General features: G+C 34.9%; 1 protein-coding gene across 2 annotated transcripts in view; it reads left to right on the top strand.

Annotated features, from left to right (window-relative positions):
• Positions 1–5,892: 5,892 nt before the first annotated feature.
• Positions 5,893–22,250, top strand: part of LOC149778423 (uncharacterized) — a 59,068-nt gene continuing 42,710 nt past the window's right edge. Inside the window, exon 1 of one of the 2 annotated variants that reach the window (XM_089939247.1) lies at positions 5,893–6,504. In XM_089939247.1, the coding sequence (XP_089795373.1) occupies positions 6,247–6,504 (258 nt within the window). In that variant the 5' untranslated portion in view covers positions 5,893–6,246. Of the gene's footprint in view, positions 6,505–11,764; positions 11,965–22,250 lie in introns of those variants that run through there. The other variant, XM_089939249.1, reaches the window with a different exon arrangement.

Here is a 22,250-nt window from a genome sequence, read left to right as displayed (position 1 = left end):
ATGATACAGATTGGTGGGAGGTAAGACTTTGTATCTGATCAAGCCTTCGTATTGACGAATATGGTCCACGTCGGTGTGTTCTGTCAACATTTTGGGGTGGCCTGTTGGAAGTCGACATTTTTTACACACTCGCGGATACAACGAAATAAACATCGATTAATTTAATTTCTTCTCTTTGAGATTCGTCCAGCAAGCGAGTAGCATTCTTTCGTTCTCCAAATGAACTGTCGCTTGGTTCCATAAGTTTCACGTCCTCAACGTCATCGCTTTCGACAATGTTCCTAAACTCGGGACCGGCTTCGAAATGTCCATTGTACTCGTGCACCCACATTTCTACCACTCGTTATCCTTGTTGTTCGAACTTCAGGCGTCATTCATAGGTTTTCTCGTGCAATTCTTCCATGGTGTACTCTGAGAATATACTTTTCATGCGTCGTTCAATGCAAAAGGTAGGGCATTAATGAAATTCATAGACGATGATGGTGTCATCTAAATCCCTACTATAAACCGAAAGAGTTCCAAAAATAGTTTCGCCTCCTCAATTTTTGGCTTGTTGGGTCAATTTGTTCTCCTTTACGAACAAGTAATGTAACCAATGCAGAGCTTGTGCAGAGTAACGACGACTGATGAACTGGGAAGTTTGATAGTGTTTTCTCTCGGGGATGGATTTTGCGGTACACTAAGTAGCACGCTTTGGCGATGGCAGATGTTGCTTTCAGAGGATCGATCCCTCTATACTCCAGAAACGATTGTCGAAATTTTTCACAAGAATGGCGTAAAATGTCCTCATCGGAACGACAATACATTAACATTTCTTCCTGAAAGTCAATGGGGTTGTAATCGTGAGAATGCTACCGAGCGTAGAAGATTTCTCGTTGTTCAGTGTCACAGTTTATGCAATATAAATTATATCCGAGATATCCAGTGATACTGATAATGGCATCAATATGATGTTGCATTGTTGAATTTTGTCCATGACTTTGCAGGGTGTCAGATAATCCGGCTCACTAAACTCGATCCAAACTGGTGATTTCCAGCTGTCTTGAGTATAATGTCTAGAGCTATCATTATATATGGCATGGGATTTTCATTTCAATGTCTCTAATAAAGGTGAATCCCACACACCGATGATGAATACTTCTACTTTATGGGGCAGCATTTCGGTCATGAATTTTCTGAATGTGCGCTTAAGGTAGACTTTCACTGTCTTATGGCAGACATGGAGTATGTAGATTCAGGCTCGTTAATGTCGTCTTCAAAATAGCTCGCATGGATTTGAGCCAACACTCCATCACGTGCTTGAGGCGATATGTCAGGTCATTGCCTCATACTTTCTTCTCCTTTCTCACTGAAATGTTACGATGGTATCATAATAAATGGAAATTTCATTTGACCCAGGTTGTACATGCTACGAACACACACACACACATATATATATATATGTTACAGAATTTTGCAATCTTAACTGTTTAACATGTACTTTGTGCAGTTTATATGTTTACATTTATTTTAACTTATTTTTTTATACATACATACATTCATACATACATACGTACGTATGTGCGTGCGTGCGTGCGTGCCTGCATACATACATACATACGTAAATACATGCACATGCATGCATGCATACGTGCATGCGTGCGTGCGTACACACACACATATACATACATTCATTCATACATGCATACATACATACATACATACATACAGATTATACAGATTATACACAAGAGGGTATAAGATAATTGTTTAAGGAGAGATAGCCTTAGAGACAGTTTGGCCAAAAAGGAAAGAAAGAATTTTACAAAAGAAAATCGAAAGATTTTGCCGGAAAATATGAAAACAGTTTTTAATATTCAGGTTAGACAAAAGCATCTGTAGTGGACGATATATATATATATATATATATATATATATATATATATATATATATATATATATATATATATATATATATATATATATATATATATATATATATATATATATATATATATATATATATATATATATATATATATATATATATATATATATATATATATATATATATATATATATATATATATATATCGAGAGAGATAGATAGGTAGGTAGGTACGTAGATACATACATACATACATGCATATATGCATGCATGCATGCATGCATGCATACATACATACATACATACATACTAGATAGTTGCAGTGTTCAAATGTTTACATGTGAACATCGTCTTCCTGCCACTGCGCATCTAAAATGTATAAGATCAGCTCTCTTGCACTGAGAAATTTATTGATGTGTACTATGTGTGTATATTGTTTTATTGATGTGTACTATGTGTGTATATTGTTTTATTGATGTGTACTATGTGTGTATATTGTTTTATTGATGTGTACTATTTGTGTATATTGTTTTATTGATGTGTACTGTGTGTGTGTATATTGTTTTATGAACCATTCGTTCAAGTCAATGTTCTTTTATTTTCCTTTTGTTCCGTTTGTTTGTCTTAAAATAGATTGACAATTGTGAAAGTGATCTGATTTTCTGTATCACAGCAAAGACGTCATAAAAACTGTATTCCTGTCAGTTATTTAAAATGAAATACCAATAATCAGAAAATGCAATATGCTTGACAAATTACCTAATGTTTCATGAACAAGTCATAAATACAACCGTGACAAATATGTTTTTATATTTCAACAGTTTTAACCTTTTTTATCAATCCTGAATCATTTAAAAGTCGTGTCAAATTGTATCATTTCAGTGCTTGAATCTAAAACAGCTAGTTCATTTTTTGTGTTGACTCGAACTTTTTATACCTAAATCCTATCTCTGTCTTTAATAAAATTGTTGTAGAATGTCCTTGAAAAGTTTGTAGGATCTTCAAAATGCACTGTAAATTTAGCAAAATACACAGTTTTGCATTTGCCTACAACGAAATGTATTCCTTGCTAAAACAGATTAGTTTTAACCATGTAATAATATAATACCGATTTGTAATAACTACAAGTTGTATTGAAATCTGTATCTTTTTAAATCAGTAGATCGTGTCTTTCTTAATTGTTTGAAATCAACAAATTAACACATCTACTCCCTCGAATGTTGTTTTGCAACACAACCAGCTATCTCCGTCAAAACTTGTATTCAAATACGGACTATCCCTTGATACCGATAGTGTTTCTTTCACACATGACATATTCTTTTCATCTGTCGGACAACTGGGTAATTATTTGTGTCATTATTTATGATGAATCTATTGTTATATTTTTAAGTACTCCTAAGTGTTAATGGTTTATTCATTTTCAATTTGCGAAATAATGCCGTTAATTCCGATAAGGCAAGCCATTTGTTAGAGGAGATCCTGTAGTGTGTCATTAAATTAACATTTATTGAAGACTAAATGGGTCGATTTCCCTATTAGGGTTCCAATCATACAATGTTAATTGTTAATTCAATAATTTGCACAGAGGTCCACAAAGGTAAATATGAATAATACTTATAGGGTAAGCAAGATATACACGTGAAAATATAATTATTGGTCGGGTAAATTAACATTTATTGAAGACTAAATGGGTCGATTTCCCTATTAGGGTTCCAATCATACAATGTTAATTGTTAATTCAATAATTTGCACAGAGGTCCACAAAGGTAAATATGAATAATACTTATAGGGTAAGCAAGATATACACGTGAAAATATAATTATTGGTCGGGTACTTGATACCAAACAGAGGAAAGCGCTTATAACTGGATTCGACGTAATGTAATGTGAGATATGTGAATTATACCCCACACGACCGATATATATATATATATATATATATATATATATATATATATATATATATATATATATATATATATATACATACATACATACATATTTCTAGATAGAAATAAATGGATTTGTGCAAACAGCTGGGGCTGACTTCCGCTTGCCAAGCGAGTGACTTATCGTGCACCTCGAGTCATTAACTGTTACAATGTTCCATCGCTTTTAAGTATGATTGTTGTCATTGTAGATTGGTTTTTGACGACATTTTGAAGACGTTGCTGGCTATACTCGCGGAGATGGAAGTTAAGTTCCTTTGCCAAAGACATACTGAGGCAAGCGACCTCGGCTGGTATGAAAGCCGAGACCCTTGGATTACTAGTCCATCCCGCTACCAACTGAGCCGATGTATCAGCTTTCTGGAGATGAGTGCACGTAACTGAATGGATTTGAGCGCTGAACGAACTAGAACCCCTTTTTAATTATTGGTATCATTATATTCATGTGTGTGTGTGTGTGTGTGTGTGGGCACACGCGCGTGTGTCGGTACATTAATTTGTACAAATGAAATGACAAACTCATTTCCATTTGATATGGTCAAGAGACACCTCTTCAATACCTCTCCATTTTAAAGGAGGGCCTTCTAATTTGGGAATATCTATCACAGCACCTTGTCACTTTTAGCTCTCTACAGGACCGCTAAATTTCCAAAGAATACTCAACGTCCTAAGTACGTTTTCAAATTTAACGGTTTTGAACCATAATTTAATGGTTCATTTTTTCTTACACTTTTTGTTTTCCAATTTTTTTAAATTCTGGAAATTGGAAAATGCACAATTTTAAATTATGAACCTCCAAATGTCGCAATTTTCTTAAAACTTTATAAATATACGTAAGAAAATTGTGCGATATTGCACCTGTTTTCAGGTTTTGAAGTGTGTGTGTATCTAAACAAGAAAACCTCGTGCTTTTTGTATGGTGTACTGTGAATGAATACATAGTAAATACAAATAAAAGTGATAAAGAAACAAGAGAGATCTCACGCACACTGTGTATACTCGAATAGAAAACTTGCACCTTATACAAAGATGGAGACAAATGTGTCTTTTGTGAGGTATTGAATATGTTACTCAAGTTTCGAGTGCGCAGTTTATATTCTTTAATAATGCGACTCTTACATTGCATGAGAAAGTGATTTACACAGAAGAAAATCAATGTATCCGTACCTAATTACAGTATTACTTGTTTGTTCAAACACGTTTGTGTAAATATTGACTGAACCCAGACCTGCATGCAATAATATTTAGTTAGGAAAGGGATTCATTATGAGTTATAGTGTCTGAAGTTTTCAAAGACATTATTAAATAGATATACAGTCAGATTTTATATGTGTTTGATTGTTTACGATAAGTATTACTATTGTATAAAGACCGTTTGATCAGAGATATTAGCATCCCTGTTGGTGCCAGATATGGCGATGGACATTCAGTGTCGAACTATTTCGTACCAGTACACACGGTCACCGCATTTCATCATGCAGTTATACCACCACATGGTCATCTTCAAAAATTGATACCGTATTATATGATTTATAAGTGGCCGGATTATTTTTAATACTTTGTAATGTATTGTTTCCCCAATTCTTGACTAACGAGCTGGTGTGGTTCATTTGATCAAATCGTCTAGTGACGGGAAGGCTTATTTGGAGGGAAAATGATATTTAATTTGTGATTATAAATATCAATGATGTACTTTAAGACAAAATGGTGACTTAATCTACCGCGAAATGCTATCTTAATTCGAATTCGGGTAGCGTTTCAATTCTTAAACGAACTAGAAAGACCCTGTGCCTGTAACCATAGCGCTGCACGATGGTAATAGCGATTTTGTCAAAGGATTGAGTCCTCATTAGATCTGTATCGACGATGTATATATCTGTGCTTTGTTTTCCGATTCATTATTTGACACCTGGTGTCTGTCCTCATGCGTACCAGGACAACCATATCTGATAAAAATCGGGGTATCTTTGTTCTTGTCATATGTAATTTAGTCTTCTTACCTACATCTCAAGTCTACAATATACAACCTCATGGAGTATATGATCTCTCGGTAGTTAAGATCCGCTAGGGGGCCATCTTCGGTTACTAACGTGAAGAGGCACCCTCAGTACGGAGTTGGGTACAAGTCTGTAAAATATATTGACAATTATAAGTGTTGTTCTGTGTAATGGATACTTGGTTTGTAACCAACTATTCAACGTTAATGGTTTTTAATCACTTGAAGGAAGCAGTTGATTGTTGATATAATTCATGCAAAATAGGGCAGCTTGAAATTTCTTTGTTGACAGTGCTCTTGAAAACAATTAGTTAAACAAAGCATATGTTCTATAAAATAAGTCTGGACTCATGAGTCTGGATTCCGATGGATATATAAATTGGATTTATCTTAGTCTTGTTGAACGGTCAGAAAACTGTTACACAGTTTGCAAAGATGCCACCTATCGATCATCTGGATGGAAACAAGAAGCAGACGGCGGATGAACAGAAGCAGAATATAGTGTTTCCCGAGTCAATGCCTAAGGGAAACTTTTTAGCCCAGTACATTCGGTCCATACATGACAACACACGGGGTCTTTTCCCTTCAACCGCAGGATCTAAAAGGTCTTACAATAAGTACAGCTCTGTTACCCATCTCTCCTTCGCAGGACCCCCGGGATATAAAGAGAAGGAGGAAGAAGAAGAGGGCATGGTGAGTAACAGTCCCACAGATACTGGTGTTCATCTACAATTTTGTTACATATATGTTCTGTATATACGCCAAAACAAACAGTAAACGCATATATAGAATAACACGTAACTATGTTCTTATCTGGTCACATTATGCTAATTAGAAAAGGATGGTCAGTGTAGGGTCCTGTCTTTGCACACTTCCCTTAGTAATTCATGCACAATATCCATACGGTCCTCCTGTACAGACAGAGATGGCGTCCTTTACTGAGAGAGATGGAGTCCTTTACTGACAGAGATTGAAGCTGACAAACACATAAAATTGTAATATAATTCTAAGTTATGACTCATTTCATTTGAACGGGTAGTGGATGAGACATAATCTGAATTTTCCACGGATTGATAAATCTTTATTGGTTAAACTTTAAAGTAACAAAGCAAATTGATCTATAAATATTATCACTGTACAATTCCATTACAAATATTAGAACTGTACAGTTCCACTATAAATATTAGAACTGTACAGTTCCACTATAAATATTAGAACTGTACAATTCCACTACAAATATTAGAACTGTACAATTCCACTATAAATATTAGAACTGTACAATTCCACTACAAAACCATGTGAGCTGTTGAATGAAAAGATTATATTTTCGTGGTAATAGCCTGGCTTTAATTTGACTTCTATTACGTTTACAAGTATAGATATATAATTGAAAACAGGCAAAAATAAACATTTTGCTTGCACAGTTGCATTCACATTTTCATTTAACATATATGTTACTAAATTACACGATTACCACAGACTAACAACAGTAAAAGATATTACATTGCTTACTTGAAAGATGCCCCCTCTCATCAGTTTTCTGTTCCATCATACTATATATTTTTCTAACCTTCTGCAGGTTAAGACAGTATTCTTATAATAAATTATAATTTTTGTGCACAGCAACATTTGTAATAAGATCTTGAAAAGTATGGAATCAATAATCCCGTAAAAAGTGTGATTCCTATTAAACATATTTACGAGAATATAGAATATTTATTATATAACTTATGACCCTGTAACAGATGAATTCCAGAACTATTTAGTAACTGGACAGTCAAACAAAGTCTTCAAGAAAAATTTTCCATCCTCTCAAAAAGTCATCATCAGTGAATTGTTCCTTTGTTTTTGATGTTTTGGAAGGGGTATTTTGTTTGTTTGTTTTTTGTTGGCTTGTTTGTTTGGGGGTTTGCGTTGATGTTATTGTTGTTGAGATTTCGTTATTTTCATATATATTTTTTAATTTGACTTGTGGAGATAAAAATTCATGCATAAATCTAAAATGAAATCTAAAGACTTTTCCCGCTTATTGTCATTAACTGCTCACACTGCCTTGTCCAAATCTCGCTTATTATCATTAACTGCTCACACTGCCTTGTCCAAATCTCGCTTATTATCATTAACTGCTCACACTGCCTTGTCCAAATCTCGCTTATTATCATTAACTGCTCACACTGCCTTGTCCAAATCTCGGTTTTATCATTAACTGCTCAAACCACCTTAACCAAACTTGGCGTTTTCCATAACGTTCTAGCATCTTAGTTTTTATTAAATCATTACAAATAAATCTTAATTATTTTTTTACATCAAAAAGTCAAGTTTTAACTAAATCTACAAGCATATTGCTCCAATGTGAAAATAATTATTAATTCTTCTTTTCCAAATGACGCATAGTCCTGAAATTATGGAAGAGTAAAACATGGAAATTTTGCTACATTTTTGTAAGATTTCGCTTTACTTGAAAATACACATGCAATTTGTTTTTGGATAATTAATTTACCAGACCATTGGTGGGGTTGATGTGATTATAGCCTGAAAACTAAATACATCCACTTTACAATCAATTCAACGACATAAAAAGCTACGACTACCAAATTGCAATCACAACTTTTCTACTAACACTTTGTACAGTCTCGGTCAGTATTCTTGCTGTTTTAAAATAAAACAAATCTTTCACCAGGCTGACATTAACTAATGCTGAAACAGCCATGTATTGCATGAGGTCAGCATCATCTGGTATCGGTGAGCAGTCTCCGAATATGTAGTGTGTGGCATAACAGCATCTTTTCTAGCAACGGTCATATTTTATGATCTTCATATCAATATCTACAAGTTCAAATTCGTTACTACTGCATGTAGTATATAGGCGTTGTATTATCTCTGATATCCCTGAATGCAGTTTAAAACAGTATGGAATAAAATCTTAAAAGTATGATATCAAGACTTACTGTATGTTTGCAATACACCTTTATTCCGTGATATGCATTTGTGTTGAGTTATGAGCAGAAACTCACAAGATAATCCACATATACACCACTTCCATGCACCTTTAAGTTTGCACAATAAGCCTCAGTTTGCCATGTCCGGTGCGCTGGGTACGTTAATTCGACTTTATAACCTTAATGCAAATTTGTTTGAAATATTTAAATGGATACTGCGATGAGACCCCGAATAGGATTTTAAAGCAAAGTGGAATAAAACCTTGAAAGTTAAGTTATTACCACTTACTTTATGTGTGTAACACAAAATCAGTGAAAGGTTGCGAACTGTTTAAGTTTTCGGTAACTTCGAGTCTTCTGGGTTAGCCATCTAGAGAATGTGTTACGCAGTGACATTGCAAGAGCTAGTTATTCGAGTTTTGCAGAATATTCTAGTTCTTAATGTTTGAGTTATCGGTGTGTGTGTGTGTGTGTGTGTGTGTGTGTGTCTGCACCTTTGGTAAGATTCAATTGGTAACATCTCGAGTGAATCGACCATCATTCGAGTTGTAGTGGTTGGCCACTTTCATGTTGATTTTTTTGCGAATGTGGCTTTTGTGATCATTCATTCGCTTTCTAAAATCACTGGTTTGGCCAACATATTCAATGGCATTGATCTTGCCTGTCAGATTGTTGAATTTTCTTGATATCCTAACTTCTGACTGATTATAATAATTAATTGCTGTTGTCCAACTTCTGAAAGATTTGGTCTCTGGTACATGTTTGCAAATTAGGCAACGGTTGTCTTTGCAATGGTATGCGCCTGAATCTGTGGTCTTGTTTGAAGTTACCTTGGTACGTACCAGATGGTCCTTGAGATGTTTATGTCTACAGTACGCAACCATAGGAACTTCTTGAGATATACCATTGAGATACAGTACGCAACCATAGGAACTTCTTGAGATATACCATTGAGACGTTCAGACGATTCAGTATGCGGCCAATGCTTACGTATGATCTGTAGGTTTGGGGAATCGGGGTACAAAGTTCGCACGAAGGGGACACGCTTGCTGATTTAAGCAAACATTGTCGTGAAATTAGTCACAACTACATTTTAAATCATCCGTATCTAAGTTTTCTATCTTTTCTTTTATTGTTAGTGTGTGTTTGTATATATATATATATATATATATATATATATATATATATATATATATATATATATATATATATATATATATATAAAAGTAAATGTAAAAATACGATTTTTGTAATTGTCACTAGCTATATAAGACAAAAAGTCACCCGATACTTGGACAGTCTACCTTGTATTGTTCTTAATACGTTAGAAGTTAGGACGCTTTTGATTCTTTTGTTTATGACCTATTGGATACACTTTGTCTTAATTTACAGGTAACCTTTGTAACATTGTCATAAAAAGTGACGTTTATTTCAACATCTGACAGCTTAAGGATATATTAGGTTTCTAAGTACACTGGAGGTCACAAGTTAGCCAACCTAGGTACGATATGGATTAATCAGAAGGGTTAGGTCGGTTACAAATGAACATGCAATTTCGTCTTACAAGAAAACATATACTTCGTCTTCTTTTTAAACTCCTCCCGGTGGTCGTGGTGTACCGATACTACGTCCATCCTTAATACAGGAAAATGAATCGGTCACGTATATTTGAACATTTGAACAGTCAATGTGCACATACTGTTTTACAACATTATAACAAATTGTTTATCTTAGTTATAACGAGGTATGTATGTATATATATATATATATATATATATATATATATATATATATATATATATATATATATATATATTCTCATGTTGAAGTAAAAAATAATTATTTGGGATTTAGAGCCAATAACCCAGTATACCTCTGTAGTTAACCAGCTGCCTTTCTAATACCCTTAACTTCATGTTGACTTTTTACTGTATGTACTGAATTGGCTATTAAATGAACCAAAATGCAATACTCTATAACACTAGATGACAAAGTATATCCTTTCTCGATGTTCGAGGGGCGATCCATGAAATAAAAAGAGTATCTACGGTTTAGATTAAAATTTTATCCCGTCCTTTCTTTTTTCTTATCAAGCATAAATTCTACATAATCCGGCACAAGTCGTATATTGTCCGGCATAAGCCGTACAAGATCCAGTGCGGCAGTCGACAGGTAGCAGAATTTACACTCAAGTCAGATATTAAACAGATAACTTCTGGTGTTTGCTAAGTAGCTAAGTAGAGCAGCCATGACAAAATTAATCTCTTTATGTGTGCATTGGATAAGTTAAGCTCTCCTCTGAGCTAAATGTTTTATACAGACAGCTATGTATTAAGTGCATTCGTGATGTGCTGCCTTAGTGCGGCAGAGTATACTATATCAAAGAGCCTGTACAAACATTCTATGTCTTCCAGACCCGTGCTTCAAACGGTTATAGAATTTAGAAGATAGTCGTTGTAGCTGTTGTTGTTGTTCGTCCTCTTCTTTCTTCTAACATTGAGAAAAGCAGTGGCGTCACTGGGGGGGGGGTGCGGACCGCACGGGGTGACACCATCAGAGGGGGTGACACCAAAATGACATTACCAAGGATTCTGTATGTTCTGTTACGGAAGGAGGTCCATGGGGGTGACACCATGAAATACCGCACTGGGTGACACCAACCCTAGTGACGCCACTGGAGGAAAGTAGCATGATTTTTTTTCAATTCAATTTGTAGGAATGAAAACAGCAATGTTATTACATTAATAGTAGTAGTAGTAGTTTGCAAAATCATATAATGGAGCAACATTTGAGTAATTTTTCTTGTTCTGTCAATTCGGAGATTCATATGAAATATTTTATTTTATTTCTTTATATATTTTTATTTTTATTTTTTTACTTTTAACTTTTCCTGTAATTTTATTTAAGCCAACGTTTTACTTCGAATGAGAGTGTAATCTTTACACGCGGCTGTAATAAGTAATTTAACTTTGCGCCCTGAGTATAACATGATAGGCACCAGTCATACAGGGGACTCGCTTGCGTGTCACCGCGTCTGATGGAACAGTCACTTCTTTGGAACAGTGTACCCTGGATAGATATAGATGACAGACAATCAGTGGTAAAGTTCTGGCGCAGGCATTGTGGGAAATAGTATGAACTAGGAATCATGGAGGAGGACGGAGATATTGACGATCTAAAACTTCCATTACTGCCTCCAACACCCATGATTTTGGTATGTCTTTTCCAGCTTTTATGCCTTTATCCGCGTAAAAATATTTTGGACACACCTGCACATCATGTCGATAGATTGTAGGACATATAGTTACACGGATATACAAAGAAATTATTGCATAAAATAGGAGAGGAACTTTTATTTTATCTCGGTGCCATGGGAAAATAATGTCACTGATAAGTGGCATGGGGAAAAAAAGAATAAAACAAGTGTCAAGTATGTGCATCACTTTGTTATAGGGCTATCTATACTTTTATAGATTCAGTTGTTGGCCGATTCAGTAACATAAAATACACTCTTTTCATCCTTGGTAGCAGCTCTTTATAACGTTGCTCAGGAACAGTGGATCACCGATAAGAGAACGTGAAGGTCCATTTTGGAAATAAGTATTGCTTGATGTCGATGACTATCTTAATACGATAAATCACCTCTCAGACTGTACTGATACTGATGGGCGCTTTTGGCCTATTCATAAAATCGTAAAATTATGCAGAAAAAATTCGTCCACGAGACATCACTGTACATTTTAGGCAATTGCCGGTATTTCTTACGGCTCTTTTCAAATTACTCGTTGTAAGGGGTTTAAATGTTTAGTTCATTTTCTGCGTGATTGGATAAAAACATTTTATATTATATTGCGGACAATATGTATAGAGTCGATTCACATAACCAAAGCAACCGACACTTTCAAATGAGCGAATAAACGAAGTCGCATATGATTGGTTGCTGGGTCTGATCAATCGGTATATATCGCCGAAAGGATCCTTCATTCTACAATAACTCAAGAGCAGCGAGAAATACCGTATATGCCGTTGGATCTGATGGAACAGTCGGATATAGCCATCAAATTCGAATGGGTAAGGTTGTGAAGTTCCATTTGGATTTACAAGTTGTTAAACATAGGATTTGATCCAAAATATTCTGCACATTTCTTTGAAAGAATCCTTCAACCAACCTTAACTCAAGAGCTGCGGAGAGAAAAAAAAGATGACAGTCTATAATGTACACCCATGTGTAGTGAACAAATTTTTCCGAACAAATTCAAAATTTAATAAATATATGATGGTAGTCAAGGTCACTTTGGCACATGAAACGTACACCGAGACAAATGCTTATCGATAATATAGTGAAAGGGTGGCAAAGTAAAGTCTGAATGTCGCTGTAAGACAGTATGTCCACTACGTGGTCAGCTTGTAAGCGTACACCCAATAAAACACCACAACAATCATCTGAACATAATGTATGTTTACAATTTAGGGAAAGCTAATCTTCTTATCAAAACCGGATCTCAGTGAGAAAAAATAATACAATTTTTAGCTCGTAACACACACGTTTCCTGAAATTTAACAAGCCAAACTGGTCAATCCGAGCAAATTTTGTTGCTAACATGGCTTAACATTACATGACGATGCAAAGAAGATTGTCCTAATATTAGTTACAAACTGTGTTTAAACTAGTAATGTTTATAATAAAACAAATATTAAATAATGATAGCCATAAAAAAAATAGAATCAGCGTCTTTCTTATAATGTGAAAAATAAACTCGCATTCAATTTTAAGGGCATATGTCGGTCCAGCTATCATAATGTGGCGATATTGGCGGACTGCTGACCAATATTAATATTATGCAATCACGTAAACACTGAAATATTTTCAGAACATTCAAGTCTGTAGCCCCAACTCCTAGGTGACGGTCTATGTACATTATGTAGAAATTACTATTCTCATATCTTCAAAATTGTCAACAATCTTTCAAAACAATTTCTTTTAAAAAAAAATTAGTCCAGACTCAAAGTTTTATTTGGGTTTTTTGATGGGTTGTTGTTAAATATTTTACCTTATTACATTCCCATTTTTTTCTCCGTTAACTTTTTATCGTCAAAATAGTGCAGTATTTTCAGTAATATACGCCTTCATACTGCACGACACGTATGTCTAAAAAAAACGTATAGTGTATTAGGAACAAATTTGCAAACAATGTACGCTCATGCAGTACATGAGTTAGATTTTGGTTTATTAGATTTGTTTGTGGATACACGAAGCAAACTATTTCGTCCATTTGAAAGTAGAGATGATAGACTTAACGATATGGACGAGTTCACTGAGTCACAATGAAACTCTCGAACAAGTAAACGAGTGAACATGGTATTCGCAATGCCATCAACAAACGTGAGACGCTCTGTAATTAAAAATACCATTCTGATCATTTAAACATTTATTGATGAGAAATATTCATAACTCTTTGCAACAACAATGCTTCAGACTAAAACCGCTGCTCTCTCGGGTCTATATAAAATAGCGCAGAAAAGCATACTGAGGTCAAGGGCTATCACATATCTATCTGAGAAGTACCATCTAACAAGTTAGTCGAAACACTAAATATGAGAAAAAAAATGCAACTGAACGTTTTGTTAGGAACCTAAGAGCATCAGAGCCAAAAGGCTAAGACGAAGAAAAAGCATTATTTCCCTTGCCTAAAACTACTGTCACACAACAGCTGCTATGCAAATTTTCCCATTTAACTATGTTGAAACATTGTTAGGCTAGTGATAGAAACCATACACTGTATGACACAGGTCATAGCTGGTAATAATAATGGCAATAAATATACTTACACTGATGCGTCTGGAATTTCCTCTAAATATACTTTCTTAGTTCTGAAAATCCGAATGACATGACCCATATTATGGAAAACCCGAAACACACCGAAATTGTACTGTAATTCATACTACATTTCAAACTGAAATCACATTCTACTTACTGTACTCAAAATAAAATGAATGTGATATTCCATAGCCTTTTGTTGTTGTTGTTGTTGTTGATAATTTCAATTAAAGGAATTCATATTTTCCCCACATTATGATTCAAAACAATGACAGAACAGAAACAAGGGGCTCAATTGACGGAACTGTTAAATCAGATGTACATGATATGGAATTGACCCAATAAATCCAGTCCATCACAGGCAGAAAAGCAGAAATGAGTTAGATTGACAGAAAAACAAACTCTATCAATTCGACACCAATTTAAAGAGTTATTTCAATGCGCATTCATTCAAATTATGTCTCTAAATTTCAATTTTAAATAGACCAAACCGAGAATTAGTTTTGAAACTACTGAGGAGCGTGAAACCAAGTTCAAACATCTCTGGGCTATGCGATGATGTACTCATTAATATCGTTAATATGTACTGATGAGTGAGCGGTTGTGTATTTATGTTGGAATAGAACATAAATTCAATTACTTTTTTCTTGCAATGTGTGTTTTTTTTATTATTAAGCCTTAGGTAGAACAAAAAGGAAAATATAATAAAAAGGTTACTGCACTGATATGGGAAAATATGAACTCGTTTTTTCGGAGTAATACTTCACTCCCAAGGTCGTGCAGTATTGCTCAGAATAAGACTCGTTCATATTTTTCCATACAAATGCAGTAACCTATAAATCTTAACAGCCCACCTTAACACGCATTTACATAAACGCGCGCACGCACACACACACACACACACACACACACACGATTCCCACTAAACAGTAGTATGATGAAATTAACACCTATGCCCTACTTATATATATATATATATATATATATATATATATATATATATATATATATATATATATATATATATATATATATATATATATGAGGAAATAATTAATATTCCATATAGTACGTTTATTTCGTACATTATTCCATCCAAGCGGTTAATTGTTTACAGTGCGATGTTGTGTTTTGTCTATTACTATCAATGATGTACTTTTGAGGTTGTCATTTTTGCCATTTTGTTTTTAACTTGTGATTATCAATTTTGGGGATTACAACATTTAAACTTAAGAAAGTTATTGTTACATTTCATCATTCACTCATTCAAGCAAATTATTGATCTGGGTATGGAGAGTAAAGTATAATGATTAACACACCCTGGCACACACACACACACACACACACACACACACAGAGAAACAAACTTATCTGGGCAAAAGGGAAGAAACATGCACACAATTGTACAATGATACTTAGACAAATTGAAAAGGGATTAAGGGGAAATATAGTGTTTTCTTAAATACAAATGCACAATCACATAATGATACTTAATGACAATCACTCGAACTTACAACAAACACACGAACTTTAATCCATGGATTTACGAATCCACTTACCAGTCACCAGGAACAATCTCAAATTCGGTTCGGGCAAGCTCAAACTTGTAAGACCTAGCCCGCGGGCAAGTTCCCGAAATTTTGAAAGTGATATGGTAAATTTAACTGAACGTGGATATCTCCCCGTACAATACAACAACTCTCTGCCATCTAATTTACCGTCAAGGTTCTACAACAACTCTCTGCCAGCTAATTTACCGTCAAGGTTCTACAGCAACTCTCTGCCAGCTAATTTACCGTCAAGGTTCTACAACAACTCTCTGCCAGCTAATTTACCGTCAAGGTTTGTGTCCAGTTTTTAATGCTTTATATGCTGCCAATGTTATACCGTGATATATAAATACCTTTACTTAGCGTTTATCTGTAGTAAATTCTTCTTCTGTTAACCTGGCTACAGTTTCTTTCATCTATTGTATGTATCATTACCATCTTGAAGTCAATATTAATGTTAGTCTAGCATTTTCTCTCCCAGAAAGCGGAATAATAAGAATATTTAATATTTATAGCACGTTTTGACAAATAATGACTACAGATTTATATTTTAACTTTTCAGTTACTTTGTAGTAGTAATATTTATACTTCAGGGATTCTCCAACTTTCTGATTCTAAGCTGACCCTAGGCAGTTTGTAGTTGATTTCCCAAGATTGTTTTGATGCAAGTGGCCATATTATGGCGTTTTTGGCGTCAATTGCTAAAAGTGCTGTTCGTGAGATTCCTTTACCAGACGTGTGTTTTGAAATAAAAGGCACTCGTATCGAACGATTAACTAAAACGAGGATTTCGTTCAAAGAGCATTTAATGGCGTATCTGTCTTACACTGGGTCTCAATATGTAGTGAGAGAACAATTGAATGAAAACTTTAACCCCGAACACGTGCCATCATGAAACTTTATACAAGAAACAAGTGTCCTCATGAAACGATCACAAGACTCAGTACCAGAAGTACAACGACCGCGATATTGAGAGTGGTATGTGTCGCTCGACACAATGTATAGCAGATATGTTCACGATTTTGATGATGAAACGATTGGTTTAGATCGTCCAAGAGCCAACATTGTTTTTTTTTACAACCGAGTATTATTTCCATATCCAGCCTTTGAGCAATGTGATTTCCAGAACATTTCATACGACAGCGAATGTTTACACTGTCAGACCAAAGAATTTTTAATCATTAAGTCAGGAGTCCCTACGGAGAAAGTGACCATTTTTATCCTGACTCGTTTGGTATTCTGTGTTGGACGAATTGAAGCAGAGTATCGAGATCGATGACAACCTTCTGTCACAATTAAAGATCGAAAACTACAGTGTGAAACAGAGTTTAGAGATCGATGACAAGCTTCTATCACACATTATAGATCGAAAACTACAGTGTGAAACAGAGTATCGAGATCGATGACAACATTCTATCACACATTAAAGATCGAAAACTTTAGTGTGAAACAGAGTATCGAGATCGATGACAATCTTCTATCACATATTATAGATCAAAACTACAGTGTGAAACAGAGTATCGAGATCGATGACATCCTTCTATCACACATTAAAGATCGAAAACTCCCGTCAAATTTAGCAGACCTACTGAATTAACTGCTCAAAAAGTCATCAACACGATTCGGAACGTGTTGCATTCCAAAAAAAAGAGTTTGACGTCACAGAAGGAAGAGCGACCGAGTCCTATTTCGTCTGCTGATGTTAGCGGTACGGGTTTGACTTTCGGATTACAACATCATAATATACAGATTTTCTATCGGCTTTGCAAAATCCAAAGTCACAACAATTCATGTGTCTTCAAAAATGTGTGTGAATGTCTACGTCACAACCATCAGCAAAAAGAACTGCACATACAGATCATGCTATGGTAAAAGAAAGAACAAAAACATTTTTTCTGCTGCCGTTGTGAGATTGTGTTTAAAAAATTTTATATTATCCAAAATTAAACCCTGAAAAAATACACCCCATCCCCTAAAAAATCCGGAACTTGTTAATAAAAAAACAAATATCTCACTGTACAATAAGATCACTGAGTGGAAAGTTACGACACAAACTTCCTAGATTGATGTAATGTTGCATATCACGCTTTTTTCATAAGTCTGTTTCACTAGTGAACAACAAAACTATGAGTCTGTCCGCTCTACATCAAAATTTAATTTCAGTGAAAAGGTGGATTTTTAGTTTCATAACCGTGGATTTCTTTTTCTTATATTTTAGCTAGACAAGAAGTTTAATATAAATTTGTAACTGTATTTTATTTATCAAATATAAACAAAATATTTGTGAATTTCGTTGTAGTGTTATCTGCAATTGGACATTAGACCGCGACAATTTTTAGCGCGGTTTTCCTATAGGGTCCCATAATGCTACGTCTTCTTCCATTTCTGGCAGACAAAATTATACCTCGGGTATATGACGGCACGGTAATTTACAGATAAATTAATACATTTTGCTCCCAGGAAATTAGCCATCCAGAAAAAGGAACCCATTTTGTTCGGATCATTACGGCTATTTATATGATGGGATTCACTGTTGAGCTGACCGAATGGTTATAAATGAAATTGAAAAAAAAAAACAATCATTCTTATCTTCTCTGTCTTTGTTTCATAAATAGACTAACATTGGAGATATGATCCATATGATAGGCCTCAAAGCTGCAAATGCGTCTCGTCCATATTAAGTTCTTCTGTGACCCCTTAGTGATCGGTCAAGTTAAATTTCTATAGGACATGCACAGCCCATGAGAATCGTAAATTTAAACAAAACTGGCCAAAAGAATTGCAAATAAAAAATTCCATCACTTGACTTGTATTGCAGAAATAATTGAGCATCTTACCAAGGGTTATGAGGTGCTCAAGTCTAATAGGAGGACCGTTACAAAACACACTTCCTTGCCTATACATGACTACCTTTTAATTACTCCGATTGACTAGCAGACAACCAAAATGGAATGTATTTAGACCAATGTTTTAGCGACCACTTCATTTTCAGGAAGATGGGGGTACGAACGGGAATATATTTCTTCTTTTACCTCAAGATATTTTTTCAACTAATATAATAGATGGGGGGGGGGCATACATCAGGGCAAGTTTTATTTGCGAGATAATTGAGAGCTAGAAATATTTGTCCAAGATGAACCACTCTCCCCAAATTGAATAGCCAGCATACCCTCAATGTGGCATGGCATTTCCTGCCAATAAGACATTGAATTAAAGAAACTACTATTTAAGTTCTTGTACAATCTCTTGTACTTTTGAAGCATTACAGTGAATAAAGAATATTACAAAAGAACTCATCTGTGCTGATGTGTCATACGTTAATTTAAAAATAAAAATAAAAGATAGACAACTAAAAGTATACAGTATTACTTTTTAGACATACTAAAGTGAATCACTGAGTATAATGGAACAACATAAATGGATTCGCATCGCATGCGAGGGCTTTGTCTGTAAAATCTATAAATTATCTGTTGCTCCAACATTTTCCATTCCCATGTTGAACCCAACTGAAACTATCTTTTAGTATAAAAGTACGCGATACATGACACCAGACTTATAATCTGTAACACTGTTTTGATAAAATATATCAACATGACAGTAGAATAAACGACAACATATTAGCGAATCAGTAAGGTTTTTCTTTATAATTTGGCTGCAATGTTAATTTCCATAGGGTCCCATTGTGTCATCGGTCGTGTTTTCATAGGATGCAATACCCTTCCAAAGGTAATGTTCAACTCCCCTAGGGCTCCATACCGTCTTATCCATGATAATTCTCCCTTGATCCATCTATGTTAACGTCTCAACCACCCTATAGTGGCCATTCTACGTTAAATTTTCATTCGGCTCACTAATATTCCAATAGCTACTATCTTATGACTAAGCACCGACAGGTTTAAATATCCATTGGCTATAGGGATAAATCACTGAATAAGGTAATATGCGTGTTGTCAAGCTTCGCTTGTCTTATGGTTGTCCCCCAGACGAGTTTGATGATATTACATGACAAGACAAGACTTGATTATGCTCAGGTTGTAAAGTATAACTCGTATAATGTATATAAGCAGAAAACAATGAAATTCTGAAAACATATTTGATAATCTACAAATATTTGTTAATAGTCGTACGTTACATGTATTCATTACCTTATTATATCCATAAACATTAGTTACATGTATTCATTACCTGATTGTATTATAAACATTAGTTACATGTATTCATGAATTGATTATATTTATAACATTAGTAGTCAGATCGATAATATAAAGAACGGTTGTAGAAATAAGCAACGACAATGTAGAAACAGCAGTAGAGAATTATTTAATATACTTTATTGACTTTCCATATGTAGGAGCACGTAATTGATTGAGTCTATTGAATTTGCTTTCTCGCCAAGAAAAATAAGTTGCATATTTAGTAACATATGTCGCTTAGTTCATTTCCAATTTTCTTAGAAACACCGTATGTGCAAATAGTGCAGTATTGCTGTTCTGTAGTTACGCAAACCTTGATATATTGCTATAAGATACAACGTGCAAAAATAGCCCACCTGGAGCAAAGAATAATAATTATATTAGCATCCATGTTTCATTCTTCTCATGCCACGAATGTGACAAATGAATATAAACTAAATTGAAAGTTGATATACATGCATGAAACACGACACAGGTGATTTCTAAAAATGTTGTTTTCTGAAGAATAAATTATCTTGGATGCGCTCATGTTTCCTACAAGGTTAACATGCTATTTGTCGCGATACACACTTTTTACACCGACCGCACAAACACCACCACCACCAAAGCCAACGCTGCCGTAACAAGGACTGACACCAATCATTGGCATACAGAAGCAGACACATGACCGTGCCGCTCAGAGAAGATATTTCCTTTAATCTTGAGCGGATATGAGGTACCTCATTTGGTAGAGCGTCAGTCTCGTAATCAAAGGTCACGGGTAAAATACCCGCCCAAACCATCCTGAGTTAGTCGCCTTGCTGTGCTCTTGCGAAATGCACTTCCTTATAAGGCGCCGTAGCGGACAAAAGCTGGTCTAATGAGAAAATTGCAGTTGAAATTTCGATTTCGTATGTCGAGAAATCCAATATCACGTGTTGGGTCAAATTGCATGTCCTTGAAGTTCCATTTCTGAGATCGAGATTTTACATTTTATATCTTGGTTTATATAGTGGTGGTTTACAGTTCTACTTCCTATGTCGACGTTTTACAGTGTATATTTTGAATTACACAGCGGTTGTTGAAATTTTAATATCATCTGTTAAGAATCCCTAATTCACACGTTGTGTGCAACTGTTTGTGGTGAAATACCATTTCATATGGCGAGTATTTAGAATTCATCTGTTGAATTTCACAGACACGATAAGCAGCCTCCTTGTTTATAAATAACGCGGTCTGTTCACGAGAGTGACCTCTAGCGAAGAAATTTATAGCAATTCTCGACCTGTGAATGGTAACTTTCAAACTGTAAATGCATGAAATGTAATGGCGCCTCATAATTGAATACACGAATTATGTATCTTAATACTCGATATTATTTTGAATTGTTAAAGTGGGCATCGTGTAATGTTACTTTTAACATCGACACATCATTTCACCAGATAAAAATAACAATTCTGACAAGCACAATAAAATGTTCAATCACCGCTGCGCAATTCAGCAGATACAATCTGAAAACTCAACATACGTAATGGAACTTTTGGCACAATCAATGTGATTCAACATGTTAAATTGAAACTCTCGACATATGACATTAAAATTTCAACAACCGCCGTGTAATTCAGAAGATACAATCTAAAACCCCGACATTGGACAACGAATTTTCAACGAGCGCTGTGTAATTCAACAGATGAAATCTAAATACTCAACATATGAGATGGAACTTGCAACATAAACTCTTTGAACCAATACGTAAATTAGTAATTCTCGACGTTCAGATTGGACCTGCTTTTGTCCGCTACGGTGTCTCATACTTGCCTCTCATTTCCTTAGCATGATATGGCCAATTTTGTTGAAGTGCCTTTGACACCAACAAAACCGAACCGTTCCTCCAGTGTTGATAAAACTGGTGCTGTTTCGCGAGAAGTAAAAAGGCAAGATGTTTCACAAGATAATTTCA

The sequence above is a fragment of the Sinohyriopsis cumingii genome, chromosome 17 (assembly GCF_028554795.1).
Source record: "Sinohyriopsis cumingii isolate HCF-2022 chromosome 17, ASM2855479v2, whole genome shotgun sequence".
Lineage (NCBI taxonomy): Eukaryota > Metazoa > Mollusca > Bivalvia > Unionida > Unionidae > Sinohyriopsis > Sinohyriopsis cumingii.
Note: the sequence above shows the minus strand (reverse complement) of the source record. Positions and strands in the feature narration are given on the sequence as shown.